The sequence below is a fragment of the Sorex araneus genome, chromosome 6, assembly GCF_027595985.1.
Source record: "Sorex araneus isolate mSorAra2 chromosome 6, mSorAra2.pri, whole genome shotgun sequence".
NCBI classification, from domain to species: Eukaryota; Metazoa; Chordata; class Mammalia; order Eulipotyphla; family Soricidae; genus Sorex; species Sorex araneus.
In genome coordinates this window covers 54591968-54610415 of record NC_073307.1, presented here as the reverse complement: position 1 = coordinate 54610415, position 18448 = coordinate 54591968, and the positions used below count along the sequence as shown (strand labels likewise).

Below are 18448 nucleotides of genomic sequence, written 5' to 3'. Positions count from 1 at the left end.
AGACAGACGGGGAACTATAGCCAGCAACATGGCAAAAGAAAAAAAAAAAAAAAACCTAGGTTCTACTGTCCAAGTACTGTCGGAGACTTTGAGATGGGACGGTTGCCCAGATCAAAATCTTTTATGTTGCTGAAAGGTAGGGACCAGGGGGCTCCTGTTAGCAACCCAAAGTTGCGAATAAAGCAGTTACGTATGAAGATGCATGATTCACCCAGGTGGGGGATGGCACGGGGACAAGAGGGGCTTGGTTTGGATCTCTGTCCTGGGCCAGCTCTGCTCTGTCCAGGGACAGGATTCGGCCCTGCAGGAGGGAGTGATCTTCCCTCACCTGGACAGCCTCAGCCTTTCTAGATTCCCCGGGGTTCTGACCTGTAGGAACCCCACGTGACCCATCCCCTCGTCCACACAACTGCAGGTAAGGGAGTAACGGTTTGTGACATTCTCCCTGCCCCGCCACCAGGGGGCGTGCTGCACCCACCCCGTGGGGATGGAGGTGCGTTCAGATTCTGAACAGCACGCACAGGGAAGGTGGGGGCTGCAGCCCTGGGGGTTCACACCGTGGGTCTGTAGGTCGCTCCCAGAAGGGCCATGCGGCTCTGTCTCCTGGGAGCAGTGCTGCCCCCACCCCCAGGGCTCACACTTAAAAACTGAAAGGAGGACTGGGCGGCTGAGGGGGTCTTGGGATCCACAACTTAGTTCATACCAAATAGCTAATAGCAGCATAACAGGCTAAATGCTCATGTTTATTTGGGGAGGGGGGCTGTTTGGTTGGTTGTTTTAGGGGCACACCCAGCGAAGTTCAGGGCTTACTCCTGGCTCTGCACTCGCGACTCACTCCTGGCAGGGTTCAGGGAACCACAGTTGATGTGGGGGTTGAACCCGAGTCAGACGCGTGCTGTACCGTTTCCGCAAATCTGAATATTCAGATGCTCGACCACAAGTCGACCTGTTGTTCTTTCTGAGAGTCAGGCGTCCCTCTGGACAACCGGTGGGTATGCTCATTTCTTCCCGCTGTCCTTTCCAGAATTCTCAGGGTGCTGTGGTCTCAGTCCGTCTCCAGCCATGGACCCTCGGCGGCAGGAACCACGAGGCACCGCCCCGCATGCCTGAGGCCCGCACACCGGCCGCGAGCCCCAGTGTCTGAAAAGTAAGTCCAAGGTGGCCACCTCTGACATGGAGTGTCCGCAGGTTGGGGAGACTGTAATCAGGTTCAGTCCAGCAGAGCACCTGAACGGCATGACCCATCCGTGAAAGTCCACTGAGGAAGACTTAGTGATGCTCACATTGTGCTCGAGTTTGCATTTGGGGCCACAAGCTTAATTCTCAAGAAGAGCCCCAGGGGAGTGGTGACCAGTGAGCGCTTGACGTGAGTGAAGTTTGTCGGGTGGCCCTGATCTTTGGTACGGGCGTGACTGATGTTGAGAGGAGTAGGAGGGTCCTGCCAAGGAAAGGAAGCCAGTCTCATTGTAAGGATTGCCTCAGGGCTGGTGCCTCAGCGAGGGGAGGGGGGAGGGGGACCCGCTGGCCTTGCACAAGGTCAGTCCAGGTTCCATCCCCATCACCCCATAGGGTCCACCATACCTGCCAGGAGTGACCCCTGAGCACAGAGCCAAGACTCAGCCCTGAGCACTGTCGAGTGTAGCCCAAAAGCAAACCAGAATTTCCTTCAGTGTTCATTGTGCCTTTAGTTCTCATTCCAAGATACCACTTTGTTCCTTTGATAGCATATAGCACGTCTCTGACTTTGTGGCCCTGCAGAGATACCTTTTCATGGGCTTATCAGCCATCTGGTCCTTTTGATAAACTTCTAATCTACCAAAAGAAGCAGAAGGGCAGGCCGGAGAGATAGTTCAGTAGACGAGGCGCTGCCTTCCATACAGCTGGCCCTGGTCCTGTCCCCACACACATATGCAAACGCACACATATGCACAAGCACATATACACATACACACATACACACACATACACACATTCACACACATACATATATGCAAACACATAGGCACAAACATACACATGCATATACATATACACACATATACACATGTAAACACATACACACATATATATGCACACATACACATATGCACACATGTACATACACACAGTGTAGATGTATTTTGTGAATGTATTCTGTTTCAGTCCATGAACCATTTGAAAGTGAGTTGCAGGCTCAGCATGGAAAGTATTATGCTAAGTGAAATGAGTCAGAAAGAGAGAGACAGACAGAAAGATTGCACTCATCTGTGGAATATAGAATAATAGACTATAAGACTAACACCCAAGAATAGTAGAAATAAGTACCAGGAGGTTGTCTCCATGGCTTGGAGGCTGGTCTCTCATTCTGGGCAACTCAGAGAAGGGAACACCAAGTAAAATGTGGTTGGAGATCATGTGGGGGAAAGATGATGCGGGCCGAATATAGACTAGAGACAACACAATGGCCACTCAACACCTTTATTGCAAACCACAACACCTAATCAGAGAGAGAGAACAAAAGGGAATACCCTGCCATAGTGGCAGTGTGGGGTGGGGGGAGACGGGACTGGGGAGGGGGGGAGGGATGTTGGGTTTACTGGTGGTGGAGAATGGGCACTGGTGAAGGGATGGGTTATCAAACTTTGTAAGGGAGAAACATGAGCACAAAAATGTATAAATCTGTAACTGTAAAAAATAAATAAAATAAATAAAATCCAAAAAAAAAAAGAAAGTGAGTTGCAGGCACCGTAGCATGCTTTGCCACATTTATCTTGAGTTCAAAGGAGTTGATGCTGCTTCTCGTAAGCATTCCTCACATGCCAGCACCTCCCTCGGTTTTCTGAAACTTGGGGTACTGCAGGAATAGATAGGTGACTTGGAGAGAGCCCGGCGTCCCCGTTACTAGGGACTAGGACCAAGAGTGGCATGAAGTTGGAATGTAAAATGGGTGAGGCTAAGGACAGACTGTGGCAGCCTCCATCAGCTTGGAAATACGAGCGTGAACTCACTCTGCATCTCTCTCCAAATATGCTGGTTAGCTTTGCCCACCAGGAAGGCCCGCACGCTCTGACGGTAGCAGCGCCCACGCCAGCAAAGCACAGGCCTGCGTGGCTGTTCCCTCCAAAAGCACTCATGGTCCCTTGGAGAAATGGCCCGGGGGGTGCCTGAGTGCAGAGCCAGGAGTGAGGCCTGGGCTGCAGGGTGTGGCCCAAAACTCAAGGGGAGGGAAAGGGCAGATCCCTGCGGTCTGTGCAAGGAAAGGTTCTATCAGCTCTCCCGTGAACAGATGATCCCTGGCCTCTAGGCGCTTTGAGTAAAGAAGGCATGTATATGTACACAATGAAATATGCAGCTGCATATTTGCTAGAAGGTCTCCTGTTCAATGAAGTAAGGCCTTGTGTTTTCACTCTTATGGTGTTTTGAATCTTTATGTGGTCCATTAAAAACAGAAGACACAGGCCTGGAGAAACGGTACAGTGGGTAGGATGCTGGCCTTGCACACAGCCAGGCTTAAGTCCAGCATCCCATATGGTCCCCCGAGCACTGCCTGAGTGTTTCCTCAGTGCAGAGCCAAGAGTAACCCCTGAGCATCGCCGGGTGTGGCTCCAAAACAAATCAAAACAGAAAATAGCAATGAAATCAATAAAAATGCACAGGGGCTTAAGCGATAGCACAGCAGGTAGGGCGTTTGCCTTGCACAAAGCCGACCTGGGTTTGATTCCCAGCATCCCATATGGTCCCCTGAGCACAGCCAGGAGTGATTCCTGAGTGCAGAGCCAGGAGTAACCCCTGTGCATCTCCGGGTTTGACCCAAAAAGCAATAAATAAATAAATGAAATTAAAATGCACAGACTATTAAGTTAGGGGCCACCAGATGGCGGGGGAAGGGTAAGTCAGGCCCAAGCCTCCATTGGCAAGTGAAGGACCGAGCTGGACACAGTCTGATTGATAAGGCTGTACCCCTGGTTTTATCATGTGGGATTGCTTCAATTGAGAAATCAATGAAGGGGCTGGAGTGATAGCACAGCGGGTAGGGCGTTTGCCTTGCACTCGGCCAACCCGGGTTCGAATCCCAGCATCCCATATGGTCCCCTGAGCACTGCCAGGAGTAATTCCTGAGTGTAGAACCAGGAGTAACCCCTGTGCATCGCCGGGTGTGACCCAAAAAGCAAAAAAAAAAAAAAAGAGAAATCACTGAAGACCTAAAGCAGTGTACACAGAGTGATTATGACCCGATTCCTCTGTGCCTTTGGCCGTGAAGTCTGTGCCGCCTCTGAGAGCCCTTTTTATTCTGCTCCATCTGGACTCATGCGAACCCTTCAACTGTCCTTTCATTGGGGAAATGGAATGTTCCTGCATCAGAGGAGGGTCGAATAGATTTGCCGGCCCCTCCGTGCAGTTGAGGTTTTCTGTGGGAATTTCACTCAGGCATGGAAGGTGGAAGAATCGGAGCTTACTAAAGCGAGGAAGGGTGGGACACGCCCCGACTTATGGAGTAACGCACTGTTCTTCTTGTCCAGCAGGTGCAGGTGACAGAGGGACACCGGTCGAGCCAAGGCTGAGGTCCCAGGGAGAAGGAAGAAGGCCATTTCCTAATTGGTCCCACATACATCAGGTCAAATCCTTTCCTTCTTCTCTAGCCACACTGGCCACAAGTAGCAGGCCTGGCAGGAGGCATGTGCAAGGCGGGGGGCGGGGGGTCACAAGCATGGTCTGGCTGAGGCCCCGGGGCCCCCAGCCACACCAGAACCCCAATCTCCCCTCTCTGGAGCTTCTGATAAGCCACTTTGTGCATTTTCTTGGTGCTGAGGTGCATCCCAGAGATTCAAGAGCTTGGCACAGCCCTCAGGGGCTCCGTCAGGCCAGCAGGCGTGGTGCAGCTGCCCCAGAGGTCGGCCCTGCCCTCGTCCTCAACAGCCCGGCGAAAAGGCTTTCCCCAAAAGCAGGAGCAGAGGCGGGCGTGTGAGATTGGCCCCTCAGTGACCGACTTGCGAGTTTATAGTCTCCCATCGCCTGGCCTGGGAGTCAGCACAGATTCCAGCCATACAGGGAGACGTGGGGGGCTTGGGTCTTTGGGGGTCCTTCTAACTCCCCAACTCTGCCCTATGCAAAGGCTACCATACACCATGGGTACATCGATGTTTCCATACAGCTGGATAGAGAACAACGGCGTGAACCTGTCATTAGACAGCCTTGCCAATCATGGTGCCACAATAAAAATGAGAAAGAAAAATAGTACACGGATCCTTTTTAAGAATGGCAGAGCAGGCCAAACCCCGGGTCATTGTCTGCTGCCCCCTGGTGGCTGCAGAAAGAACATCCTGGCTCTGTCATCAACACAGTTCATCCTCACTGTTGAAATAGCCCACATATAGCTCCAGAGAGGACTGAGAACATTGTGGACCCACACTGATCTCAGTGCCAGAGAGCTAGGACAGCAGGGAAGGCGCTGGCCTGCACGCAGCTGACCCGGGTTTGATCCATGGCACTGCATAGGGTCCCCGAGCCCTGCCAGGAGTGATCCCTGAGTGCAAAGCCAGGATGAGTCTCAACCACAGCCAGGTGTGGCAAGAAGAAAAAGAGGAAAGGGAAGGGGAGGGGGAGAGGGAGGGCACGAGGGGAAGAAGAGGGAAAAGGAAGGGAGGGAGGCATGGAGGGAGAGAAAAAGGAGGGAAAGAAGGGAGGAAGGAAGGAAAGGAGGGAAGGAAGGGAGGGATGAAGGAAGAAAGGGAGGAAGGGAAGGAAAGGAGGAAGGAGGAATAGAGGGAAGGAGGGATGGAGGTAGTAAGGAAGGAAGGAGGGAGGGAGGGAAGGAGGGAGGGCGAGGGAGGGAAGGAAGGAGGGAGGGAGGGAGGGATAGGGAGGGAAGGAAGGAGGGAGGGAGGAAGGGGGGAAGGGAGGGAGGGAGGGAGAGAGGGAAGGAAGGAAGGAAGGAGGGAGGGAGTAAGGGAGGGAAGGAGGGAGGAAGGGAGGGAGGGAAGGAGGAAGGAAAGAAAAGAAAGAAGGATAGGAGGGAGAAAAGGAAGGAAAGGAAGGAAGGAGTAAAAAGAGGAAAGAAGGAAGGGAGGAAGAGAAGGAGGGTAGAAAAGGAGGTGGGAAGGAGGAAGAGAAGGAGGGATGGAGGGAATAAGGAAGGAAAGGAGAGGGAATGAGGAAAGAATGAAGGAAGGAAAGAAAGAATGAAGGGAGGGAGAAAGGAAGGAAAGGCGAAAGGAGGGAAGGGAGGGAGAAGGGAGGGAGAGAGGAGGGAAGGAGGGAGGGCAGGCGGGCGGGGCTCTAGGTGTCCCTCGAGCAGCTGACGCTGAGAGTGGACAGGCATGTCAGGTGTGTCCGGCGTGCAGAGCAGTGGCCCGTCTCGGGCACCTGTCAGGGACACTGCTCAGTCGGACGCCACCGTCTCCGTCCTCACGCACGGCTACTCGTCCCCGAGCCACGCGTGGCAGGTGGGTGCTCAGACTAAGCTGCGTCTCTCTCTGCCCGCAGGTGGATGGTTTCCAGCCTGCTCCCGACCCCCACCTCGGCCGAGCGCTGGGCCGTCCTTCTGCATGACCCCATGACTGTTGATATGGACGCGGTCCTGTCAGACTTTGTTCGGTCCACGGGGGCAGAACCTGGTCTGGCCAGAGACCTACTGGAGGGTAAGCACCGGCCCCCCAACCCCAACACCGTGGGGCAGACTGGGGGTCACCACCTTCCAGCCAGGCCCACATGCCTCTGCGGCTTGCACTCAGCAGAAAAATAAGGGGGGACCAACGATGGGATTTTTTTTTCTAATTCTTGACTCACTGCTGGGCATGGAATAGGGGATTCTGCTCCTGGCAGTGAAAGGGCAGAGGCCAGGCCAGGGAGATCAGCAGGGGTTAAGCTTCTGGCCTTGGGTTCTATCCCCTGAGAGCAAAGCCAGGAGGAAGCCCTGAGCACCACCAGACATCTCCCACACACTGCCCACACACACACACACACACAGACACACACACACACGACTCAGGCTCAAACGTATGCACAAATGTTTTTGGAATTAGTAAGTGCTCAGTTAATGGTGACACCCCAATAGCTCTGTGCTTCTTGTGTCAGAGCATGTGTGTCATCCACATGCTTGCTTGGAGCCAACTCTGGTGGTAGTGGCGAGGGCTGCAGAGGCTTGTTGAGGCAGCAGCAGTGCTCAGAGGGGGCTTGGCTTTCTCCAGAAGCTCCGAGCTCCTGGCCAGTGCAGGGTGTGGAATAAAGTCTGCTGGTGAGAGACACCGCTCGGTGATGATCCTCGCTTAAACTGAACCCCCAGACAGGCGTGGCGCCTTTCCTTGATCCAGGGGAGCAGAGGCGTGGGGAAGTGGCCTGGGCAGCTGGAAGCAGAGGTCAGGGCCACATCTGGCCACGCAGTAACCAGGAGCTGGAGGACAGTCGATCACAACTTCACTTCTTCCACACGGAGCACAGCCCCCTTCCTGGGGGTATCGTGAACAGTGGGGCTTGGGGGAAGGGGCTCCCTAGGGGCCATCAGAGTCTGGGGTCCACTCCCAGGAATGCTTGGCCGGCTTGTTCGGGCTTCACAGGAGATGCTCAGGCCCAGTGCCGCCTGGCAGGGATCAAACTCAGGGTCTCCTGCATCCTGGGCTTGCAGCCAGCCCTTTGTGCAGGGTTGTTTTTTGTTTTTTTTTTCCTTTGGTAAGGGGAGGGCTTTTGTTGTGGGGTCATGCCAGGGGCTGTTGAGGGGTTACTCCTGGCTCTGCACTCAGGAATCACTCCTGGCGGTGCTCAGGGAATCCAGTGGGATGCCTGGAATTGAACCCGGTTCGGTTGCATACAAGACAAACGCCTTCCCCACTGTACTATTGATCCAGCCCCTCATTCCAGCCCTTTGAACCAGCTCTCAGGCCCCAGAAGTGGAAGCTTTTTTTGTGTGTGTAACTATTAGACCAAGTGACCGACTTTCTGTTGTAAACAGTCCAAACACGCCAAGTCCGCAGGCAGGGAGACAGTCCCGTGAGTCCAGCCTGTGTCGTTCTTCATCCCAGCCACGAATCCACTTGGTCATAAGGGATGAGTCTCCCGTGTGTGCCAGTCGGGAGGGTTCCATCCAGGGTCTTGGCGTCCCTGTTCGTCGGAGACGCCGGCTGCCACTTTCCGTCTCGTCTTGGTCTTGGCCTCTTGGTGTGTCTCTGGGGTGTCCCTGCCCATGATTTTGAAGAAGCTTCTGAGCAGGGAATTATTTCTTCCCTGAACGTTTTGTAGAATCCGTGAGTGAAACTACCTAACCCCGGCCTTTGTTCACAGAGAAACATTTAATGGCTGTCCGGATATCTGACCCAGTGGATGAGGTGTTTTCTTACCAGTTCAGTCTTGGGAAGTCGCAAGGCTTTTAAACATGATTCAATTCTCTTACGCTTTTCCATTTTGTTTGCGTGTAGATTTTCAGTCATGCCATAGAATCCCCTCTTTCTGCATTGTCAATGAAGATTTGTCTCTTGATTCTGTGAGGTTTTTTTTCTTTTGATGAATTTGGGCTTAAGTCTTATGGGTCCTTTACTACTCAGCAATTTTATTTTTGCAGGGGGCAGGTGCACCGGGCAGTGCTCAGGGCTCACTCCTGACCAGTGCTCAGGGGACCATATGGAATGCTGGGGATCGAACCTGGGCCTGCTGTGTACAAGGCAAGCGCCTTCCCCACCATGCTGTGCTCTGGCTGCACTCTTAGCAGTTTCATTGCTCCTTTCAAAGAGCCAGCTCTTGGTTTCATTGATCTTTTTGAAATAAGTTTCTTGTTTCTACCTCCATTGTGTCCACCCTAATTTTTACTTCCTTTCTGCTGATTTTCAGCTCTGTTGATTGTTTGTTCCTCCTTTACTTTGGAATGGGAGAGAGAGGGAGGGGTGAAAGAGAGGTGGAGGGAGAAAAGGAGGGAGAGAGAAGAAGAGAGGGGAGAGAGAGAAAGGGAGGGAGAGAGGAAAGGAGAGAGAGAGTAAGGGAGGGAGAGAGGGAGATAGGAGAAGGGAAAGAGAGGGAAGGAGGGTGAGAGAGGAAAGGAAGGAGAGAGGGAGGGAAAGGCAGGGAGGGGGGAGTTGGAGAGAGATTGATGCGTGGTTGGTCCATGGGCTCCTTCTGGCCCAGCCCCTCCATCACAGTTGCTCTGTGCCCAGTGCTCCACAATTCTTCTTGGCTCTCAGAATTGCTCTATCTGGGGTTTTCTGTGGTTCTCCCCAAATTTTAGAATTGTTTGTTATCTTTCCTCTCAGTAATCACAAAATAGTGCAGTGATCATTTTGACAGGACCTCCCTCCACCCTGTAGATTCCTGTGGGCCAGATAGACCCTGGGGGTCCTCTGGGTGAGGAGAGGCCGCTGGTCCCCGTGTTCAGCCTGGCAGTGCCGGCCTGAGGGTTCAGGGCCTGGACCCTGTGAGTCAGTGCTGGGGACTGAAAATGGGGCCAGAGGTGATGTGGGCACAGGGTGGACAGCCGTGAGTATTCCCATGGCAGTGGTGTGTAGGAACTTAAATACTGTTGTGACTCCTGTGATAAACCATGTTTAAAGGAGTATCGCCGTGGACAGCCCTGTCTTGAGCCTGACCAAGCACAAACATAACCCAGTGAGTGTGAAGGTTCTTGGAGCCTCTGACCTGTGGGTCTTCGTGATGTTCAGACTCGTCCCGGCCATCTGCCGTGTCTTGAGTTCTTCTCCTCAAAGGATGTTATGTTTTATCAGATGTGTTTTTCTTCTTGTTTTTTTATCAGATGTGTTTTTCTTCTTGTTTTTTAATCATGAACAACCATAAGATACAGTTGCAAGGTTGTTCATGATTGGGTTTCAGTCACAAAGTGTTCCAGTCTCTCCGCCAGTGCACATTTCCCACCACCAGTGTCCCCGGTTTCCCTCCTGCCCCCCTCACACACAGGCACTTTCTCTCTCTCTCTGACTCTCTCGCTCTCTCTTCCTATCTTCTTGTGGGCATTACTGTTTGCAATACAGATACTGAAAGTTAATTAAGCATATCTCGTTACCTACTTTCAACACTCAGTTCTTGTCCAGAGTGGTAATTTCCAACCATTATTGTCATGCTGGTCCTTTCTCTATCCTAACTGCCCTCCCCACCACGCCCCTACTCTTGTGGCAGGCTGCCATCTGTGGACCATCTCCCGACCCTTGTTTCTGCTTTCCATGGGTGTTGGTTTCATATTACTCGGGTTTTGTTGATTGTTTTTGTTTCTTTTTGGGGGTCACACCCGGCAATGCACAGGGTTTACTCCTCGATCTGCACTCAGGAATTACCCCCTGGCAGTGCTCAGGGGACCATATGGGATGCTGGGAATCGAACCCGGGTCAGCTGCATGCAAGGCAGATGTCCTACCCACTGTGCTAATGCTCCAGCCCCACATATTACTCATTTTTGTGTCCCGCAAATGAGTGCAGTCATTTTTCTCTCCCTCTGACTTGTTTCACGCAGCATGACATTCCCCATGTCCACCAGATGTGTTCTTTCTGTGTGTTTGAGATCACCAAGTGGATTTGGGGGAATTCTTTGGTGCCCCTTGCTGTACTCACCGGGCCCCAGGCTTAGTCTGGCCGGGTGGGCCTGGCCTTGTGTGGTGGATCCGGGAAGTGTGTTGCTGGGCCTGCACGTGGCAGTTGTGTGGGCACGCTGGCAGTGCTGGGACTGAACAAAGGCCTTGCCCTCAGCCCTTTGGCCTCACTCCTGGCACATCAGAGAACTCTGCCTCTCCTTCTGTTCATTGGCATGTCCCATGACCAGTCCCGCATCTCAGAGATAAGCCCCTGCTGAAGGAGTGGGGGAGCCTTTCCGTCTGCCCTGGAATCTGGTTGGCAGGATTGTCGTCCCAGCTGTTTGCATCGACCTTTGCCCGGTCTCCAGGGTTGTCCCGAACTGGGTGTGGGGAGTGGGTTGTGCTGGTCCTGTGGGTTTTTGGAGTATTTCCTTTCCAGGCTTGGAAGGGTTTTCTGAGGAAGGATGTGGACTTTTCTGTGAATGTCTGACGGAACTCACAAGTGGAAGGTCGTGGTCCTGGGATTCACATCGGGGACGTTTGGCTCCTGACTAGTGATAAGGGTATTGCTCTCTCTTTATTCTCTGTATTCACCATTCGTGCTTGGTTTCTGAACGTCACCAGAACCTCGTCCACTTTCTTAGGGTTACCCAGCCAATTTGGCAACTCATTTAATCTCATACAAAGGGCTAACCTTTGTATGTCTGTGGTAAGTCACAGTGTCCTTTTTGTTTTGTTTGTTTGTTTGTTTGTTTGTTTGTGGGGGGGCCACACCCAGCAATGCTTACACCTGTCTCTGCATTCTGGGATCACTTCTGGCAGTGCCGGAGGACTCTATGGGATGCCAGGGATCGAACCTGGGTTGGCCAGAAGGCAAACGCCCTCTCTGCTGCCCTATTGCTTAGGTGATGTCTTTGCTTTCTCTTAGTCTCTGTGGGTTTTAAATGTAGTTCTAGTCTGTTTGCTTTTTTATTTCTGTGCATATGATAAATCCACTGACCTGCCATGATTCTTTTTGTCTATTCCTCCATCCAGAGGCATCAGTGCTTACTAGGTCTGTGTAGGTACAGTCATGCTGGGTGCATATGTACTAATGATTGCCCTGGGCTTCCACTCTCTTCATCATTGTATAATGGCCCTCATTGCCTCTACTTACCCTCTGAGCTTAATTCCCTCTGGCCTCATGTCAATGTGGCTGCCTGTGCTCTCTCTTACTCATGGTTGCACGGAAGACCGTTTTCCTCCTATTTTTTTTATTTTATTAAATCACTGTGAGATAGTTACAAGCTTTCATGTTTGGGTTACAATAACACAATGATCAAACACCCATCCCTCCACCAGTGCACATTACCTACCACCAATATCCCCGATATACCCCTCCCCCCTTTCCCACCCTCCCCCTGCCTCCATGGCAGACAATATTCCCCATACTGTCTCTCTACTTTTGGGCATTATAGCTTGCAACACAGACACTGAGAGGTCATCATGTTTGGTCCATTATCTACTTTCGGCACGCATCTCCCATCCCAACTGATCCCTCCAGCCATCATTTTCTTAGTGATCCCTTCTCTATTCCATCTGCCTTCTCCCCTCTGCTCATGGAGCAGTCTTCCAGCTATGGGGTGATCCTCCTGGCCCTTGTATCTACTGTCCTTGGGTGTCAGCCTCATGTGATGTTATTCTATACTCCACAAATTAGTGCAGTCCCTCTATGTCTGTCCCTCTCTTTCTGACTCATTTCACTTAGCATGATACTCTCCAGGTCTATCCACTTATAAGCAAATTTCATGACTTCATCTCTCCTAACAGCTGCATAGTATTCCATTGCTTCACCATGCTTCACCAAAAATACTTTACCCAGCTAGACTCTCATTCATAATAGAAGGAACAACACAGTTTCACAGATAAACAACAGCTCAGGAACTTTATAAACTCAAAACCGTGGTTACAAGAACAACTGAATGGGCTTTAAGACAAGACAGGCCCCTCAAATACACCAAATTTCAGCAGAAAAATGGGACAAAACCCATTACAACAATCTCTCTCAACGTCAATGGGCTAAACGCACCAATTAAAAGACACAGAGTGGCAAGATGGATTAGAAAATTGAACCCAACATTCTGCTACCTGCAAGAAACACATCTCAACAGTCAGAGCAAACACAGGCTCAAAGTCAAAGGCTGGAAAACAATCCTACAGGCAAACAACTCCCTCCTATCTTTGAGCCCAAGAGTATGATGCTGAAATGAGTCTGTCTGTTTAGGTTTCTTTTCTTAACTGGACACGCTGTGCCTTTGTGTGAGAGAATTCAATCCATTCACATTTTAAGTCATGTGAGTTTGGCAAGATCACACTCATTTATTTTATGGCTGTTTTGTAGCTTCCTTAGTATTATATTTTCCTCCCTGACTGTTTTCCTTTGTGACGTGATGCTTTTCTTGGGTGGGATGCTCTGTTTGATCAGAGACAATATCACTCATTGTCTTTCTGGGCGTGCTGTTGTCCCTTGCCCTTCCAGAAAACACTGGGAGTGATTTGTTGGGTAAATCACAGATCTCTGGGAGATCTATGGGATCTATCTCTTGGTAGACTGCCGTGATGCTGTGTGGGGTTGCATGTTTCCTTGTTATCCCGTGATCTCCGGAGTACTGTGGGTCGTGCCCAACAGAGTGTGAAATCTCAGTCATGCTTAGTACATGTGACACACTTCTCTTAAGAGTCACTGCAGAGATTTAAACATGCGTCTTTTACAGTAGTTTCCCTCCATCAACACTTTTGCTAAACCTCAGACCGCTCCAGGAACTTAAGTTTATCTCCATGTATCGCCTCCTGCCCATGGTATACTGTGGGTTGATGCCTTTTCAAATCCCATAAACAAACACCTTTTTCTGTGATGTCAGTACTCACCAAAAGAGAAACTTCCCTTTGCTCTTCATTCCTTTCTGCACCTCAGAACTGAGTCCACAATGATTTCCTTCAACCCAACAGAGTAACACGTGTGAGTATTTGCCTCCGTGTGACATGTGACAACACCTGCTCTTGAATCTTCTTTGTCTTGATACGTTTTTAAATTTGTATTTCACATGGGAAGGACAATGTTCACAAGATCTGAGACTCTAGACCAGCATTTATTTTCTTTCAGCACGCTGAGGATATTCCATTTTCTCCCGGCCTTCATTATTTCCATTGCGAAGTCAGCTGTGTGGCCTCTTGTTACTCATTGGAAGGTAATGTGTCTTTCCCACCCCCACCCCCAGATTCTAAACTTTTTACATCTTCTTAGATTTTCAGCAACTTTATTGTATCTGTTTCTGTTTTCCTTATATCCTGCCTGCCCACCTGGATTTCTCCGAACACCTTTGAATCTCTTACTGCTATCTTCCATTCCTTCCAGAAAAGTCTAGGTCATTGCCTTTTTTAAAGGCAATTACTTTTGTCAAGCCCTTTCATTTTTTGTTTGTTTGTTTGTTTGTTTGGGGGCCATGCCTTGCGATTCTCAGGGCTCACTCCTGGCTCTGTGCTCAGGAATCACTCCTGGCGGTGCTCAGGGGATCTATGGGATGCTGAGGATCAACCCTGGGTTGGCCACATGCAAAGCAAATGCCCTCCCCACTGTCCCATTGCTCCAGCCCTGCCCTACCCTCTTTCTGAGGCTCAGCTGCACGAGTTTGCATCTTTGCTTCTCTCTCTGTACCTGCATTCTGGAGCATCTTGCTTTCCCTCTCTAACCCCCTCACATGCATGTCTGTCCATCTTGCCATCTTAAAGCAGATTGGCAGATTGTCATCTTTATCCTGACCTTCTTTCTCGTTTATTCACTCTCTCTTCTTGGGCACCAAGTCAGCTCTTGGGTATCTCACAAACTTCTCTGGTTTAGCTTTTCTATCTTTCCGTTCTGGAGTTTCTACTCAGCACTTTCATCTTTTCCAGTTCTTGCCAGAATGATTTAAGCATATTCATTACGGTTCTTCCCAAGTATTTGGCAGCTCTGTTGTCAGACCCTCTGTTCTCTCCCTGCTGTTTGCTTCCCTCTTAGTTTTTCTGCCCTGCCTGGTTTCTTCTGATCCCCAAAGCTATTCATCTTGTGACTGGAAGTTTGGATGACTATGGTCAGCAAGAGGAAGAGGGTAGGGAGGGGCAGCCCAGGAGTGGAAGCTGTGAACCCCCCACCCTGTAACTCCCCAAACTTGGGGTTTGTTTTCATTTTACTGAAGGTATCGTGGGCCGGTTCCCAGTCTGCCACATTCCACAGACACAGCCTGTAGCAGAGTCTCTTCTTCCCTGTGCCCCATCCAGTGACAGCTCTCAGGCTGGTTTCTGCTCTCTCTCTCTAACACAAACGTATCACATAGCACACGGGAGAGCCACCCTGTCCCTCTCCTTCTGGCCGACGTCACTCAGCACTGTCATCTCAGGCAGGATTTCCCATCAAGAGGGTCTGGACCTGGACCTCAATGCTCCCCTCCTCGATGCATTCCGGGGCTCCGTGCTAGAAGTTAGATGTGAACGAAGGCAGTATGTGACCGTCACCCTCACCTCGGGAATAAGTCCCTTGCAGGCAGCGGCATGTGCTGAAAGATGACATCTGAGGGTGGAAGTAACGGAGGGCCACAGCCCAAGCTCAGCGCCCAGACCTGCCAACTCAGGGTTCTCTCTCCTCTTCTGCAGGGCTTCACTTCCCATCACTGCATGCCACCTCCCAAAATGCAGGAATGACAAAGCCCCTCCAGAATGAGGCCAGACTTGGAAACAGGCCCCACATGCTGGGGGAAAAGGCAGCTCAGATGGAGAAGGGAACACTGAGTAAAGGATGTTGGGAGGACCCATTTGGGCTGAAAGATATGTACTGAAAGTAGCCGAACATGATGGCCACTCAATACCTCTATTGCAAACTACAACACCCAAAAGGAGAGAGAACAGAAAAGGAATGCCCTGCCACAGAAACAGAGTGGGGAGGTGGGAGATAGAGTGGGGGTGGTGGGAGGGATGCTGGGATCATTGGAGGGGAATGGGCACTGGTGGAGGAATGGGTAAACGATCATTGTATGACTGAAATGCAAACATGAAAGTGTGTAACTGTACCCCCACGGTGATTCACTAATCAAAAATTTTTTTAAAATAAAAGAATGAAGCCAGAGTAGCCCCTGAGCATTTCTGGGTGTGACCCTCAGCACCAAAATAATTTAATTAGGGCTCTAAGAACACAAAGAATAGTGGCCGGAGAGGACCTGGGAGGAGCTGGAGGGACCTTGGGAAACGGGGCTCAGTTGTGAGGTGGCTTTGGCGGGGGGTGTGATGCAGTGTAGGCTCCTGTTGACTGTGCACTGCCAACGCAGGTCACTTCCATCAGAAACTTTTCTCGTGAACAAAGGAGGAGGGAAACCAAAATGGGCTCCTGGCTCTGCTTCTGGAAAGGGGCTTATGCCTGACAGAGAGACAGAGAGACGGAGAGACGGAGAGACAGGGAGGGAGACAGACAGACAGACAGACAGACAGGGAGAGAGGGAGAGACCGGGCTGTAAGCCGACAGACAGACAGCCCCACCTTTCTGTGATATCTTCATGGCTGTGAATTCATTCCAGTGCCAGGAATCGGTCCAACAGCCCAGAGTGCATGTTGGGGGCCTGGGCCGGTCCCCAGCACTGCAGGTCCCCAGAAATGTTGGGGGTGACCCCTGAGCATAAAGCCAGGAGTAGCCTCCGGGCGCCATCAAGGGATGTCTAAAAACAGAATTTTTTTCCTTCTAGACACCATGCTCCAGGCCACGCGTGCGTGCCCTAGGATAGGCCTCCCGCTGGCGAGGTCCCGCTGCCTTCCGGGCGCCTGCCGTGGCTCACCCGTCTGCTCTCTCGTCTGCAGGCAAGAACTGGGACCTGACGGCCGCTCTGAGTGACTATGAGCAGCTCCGACAGGTGCACACAGCCAACCTGCCGCCTGTGTTCAACGAGGGCAGGTGCCTCAAGCAGCCAGAGCGCGAGCTGCCCCAGCCGGGGTACAAGGTGGAGAGGCCGTGCACGCAGAGGCAGGACGACATCGCCCAAGGTACCCGGCGTGGCCACAAGGGGCCCTGAGGCACGGGAGGGTCCTGCGGGTCATGGCGCAGGCACAGAGGTGCGCACACACACTGGAGCACCACACACGCAAAACACCCACACACCAGCACATGTGCACAGGAGTTCACACCAGCAGCGTGCACACACACACACGCAAGATATGTAGGCACTGTGGCTGTGTCACGTGTGCCCCAAGACTGTGTGCGTCATATGTGTGTACCCTGGCCATATGTTTGTAACGTGTGTGCACTATGGCTGTGTGTGTCATGTGTGTGCACCAAGGCCGTGTGTATGTCACATGTGTGCTAGCTGTGTGCATTGCACATGTGTGCTCCTTGGCTGTGTGTGTCACATGTGTGCTTCTGGCCATGTGCATGTCACATGTCACATGTGTGCACCATGGCCATGTACATGTCATACGTGTGCCCCCAACCATGTGTACGTCACATGTGTGCCCCCGTCATGTGCATGTCACGCATGTGTGTACACACTCAGAGTCGCCCGCATCCTGCCCCCTCTCCCCGCAGAGAAGCGCCTTTCCCGGGGCATCTCCCACGCCAGCTCAGCCATCGTGTCCCTGGCACGCTCGCACGTGGCGAGCGAGTGCAGCAGCGAGTTCCCGCTGGAGATGCCCATCTACACCTTCCAGCTGCCCGACCTGAGTGTGTACAGCGAGGACTTCCGCAGCTTCATCGAGCGGGATCTGATCGAGCAGGCCACCATGGCGGCGCTGGAGCAGGCGGGTGAGTGCGGGCGCCTGGCCGGGCACCTGGGAGCCTTCCCCCAGCTCAGCGCCATGGACGTGGCGCTGGCCAGGCAGGTGGGCACCTCCCACGCTGCCCCTTTCTTCCCAGGTGTGTCTAGAAAAGGAGGTGGAGGGCACTGGGGGCACAGAGCAGACCTGTCGCTTGTGGCCCTGGGTAAGCCCCGGCTGCAGAGATGGTCGTACGGCTCAGCCCTTGGTGCCCAGTGCCCAGGGCCTTCACGGTGACGTTCATCCCCTCCTTTTCCTTTTGCTCCCACTGGTATCCCCATAGGGATGACGCTGGGAGGGCGGGGGAGGCTGCCACATCCTCCACACGGGGCCGGGGAAGCCCTCGGGTCCGGCCCTGCTGCCTGGGCAGGGAAAGCTGCCCCCCCCACCCCCAGGTGCCTGTTCTGCCCAGACATGCACTAGCAGGAGCCCCAGCCCTCACGGTGGCAGAAGCCCCCAGTAAGCTGCTGCGTGAAGCCTCGCACAACCCCATCTTGGGGGCTTTGGGGGAGACTCTGGGCCCCTCCACAGCCTGCTGTGTGCCCCCTCGACCCCACCAGAGAAGGGGGCCTAGCTGGGCCCAGCCGCCCTGGCAGAGGCGACGTTTCAGAGGCAGGTTGTGTTTAGGGGAGGTTGGGCAGAGGCAGGAAGACCCAGCTAAGCCACTCGGGCACTGCAGGTTCTTGGCTGCGTCCTGGCTGCGCCCAAGGAGAAGGCTCAAGCCTGCGCCCAAGAATGCGGCCCGTTCCATGCAGATTGAGGGCCCCGGGGAGCCCCCAGCAGCAGAGTCCAGGAGTCCCGTGAAGCTTGTGACGTGGCGTCCACTGGGCGAGGGATGAGGGTGGGAGCAGCAGAGTGGGCGAAGGCTGGCGTGGGCAGGGATGAGCTTGTCACCTGGCTCCCCAACTCAGCTGTGAGCAATGTGGGGTGCCAGCTGCAGCCTGAGCCAGAGCTAGGGGGCGGGGAGGTGGCGCAGAGATTGGGAGCAAAGCCTCCGATTTCCTGAGGAGGAGCTTACACGCAGACACGCTCACACACAAGCTCTCACACACACAGTCACACACACACACACTCACATAAGCACCCACACATTCACAGTGCACACACACAGACTCACACAGTGACAGTAACTCATCACACACTCACAGTGCACACACACAATTA

The 18448-nt window shown here is 52.5% G+C and overlaps 1 protein-coding gene across 3 annotated transcripts in view; it reads left to right on the top strand.

Moving 5' to 3' along the window:
* OTUD7A (OTU deubiquitinase 7A) overlaps nt 1–18448 on the top strand; it is a 119604-nt gene that overhangs the window by 79282 nt on the left and 21874 nt on the right. Inside the window, exons 2-6 of one of the 3 annotated variants that reach the window (XM_055141294.1) lie at nt 1025–1147; nt 4503–4594; nt 6463–6617; nt 16337–16519; nt 17058–17273. In XM_055141294.1, coding sequence (XP_054997269.1) covers nt 6467–6617; nt 16337–16519; nt 17058–17273 — 550 coding nt within the window. In that variant the 5' untranslated portion in view covers nt 1025–1147; nt 4503–4594; nt 6463–6466. Of the gene's footprint in view, nt 1–1024; nt 1148–4499; nt 4595–6462; nt 6618–16336; nt 16520–17057; nt 17274–18448 lie in introns of all 3 variants that reach the window. The other 2 variants (XM_055141293.1, XM_055141295.1) reach the window with 2 other exon arrangements.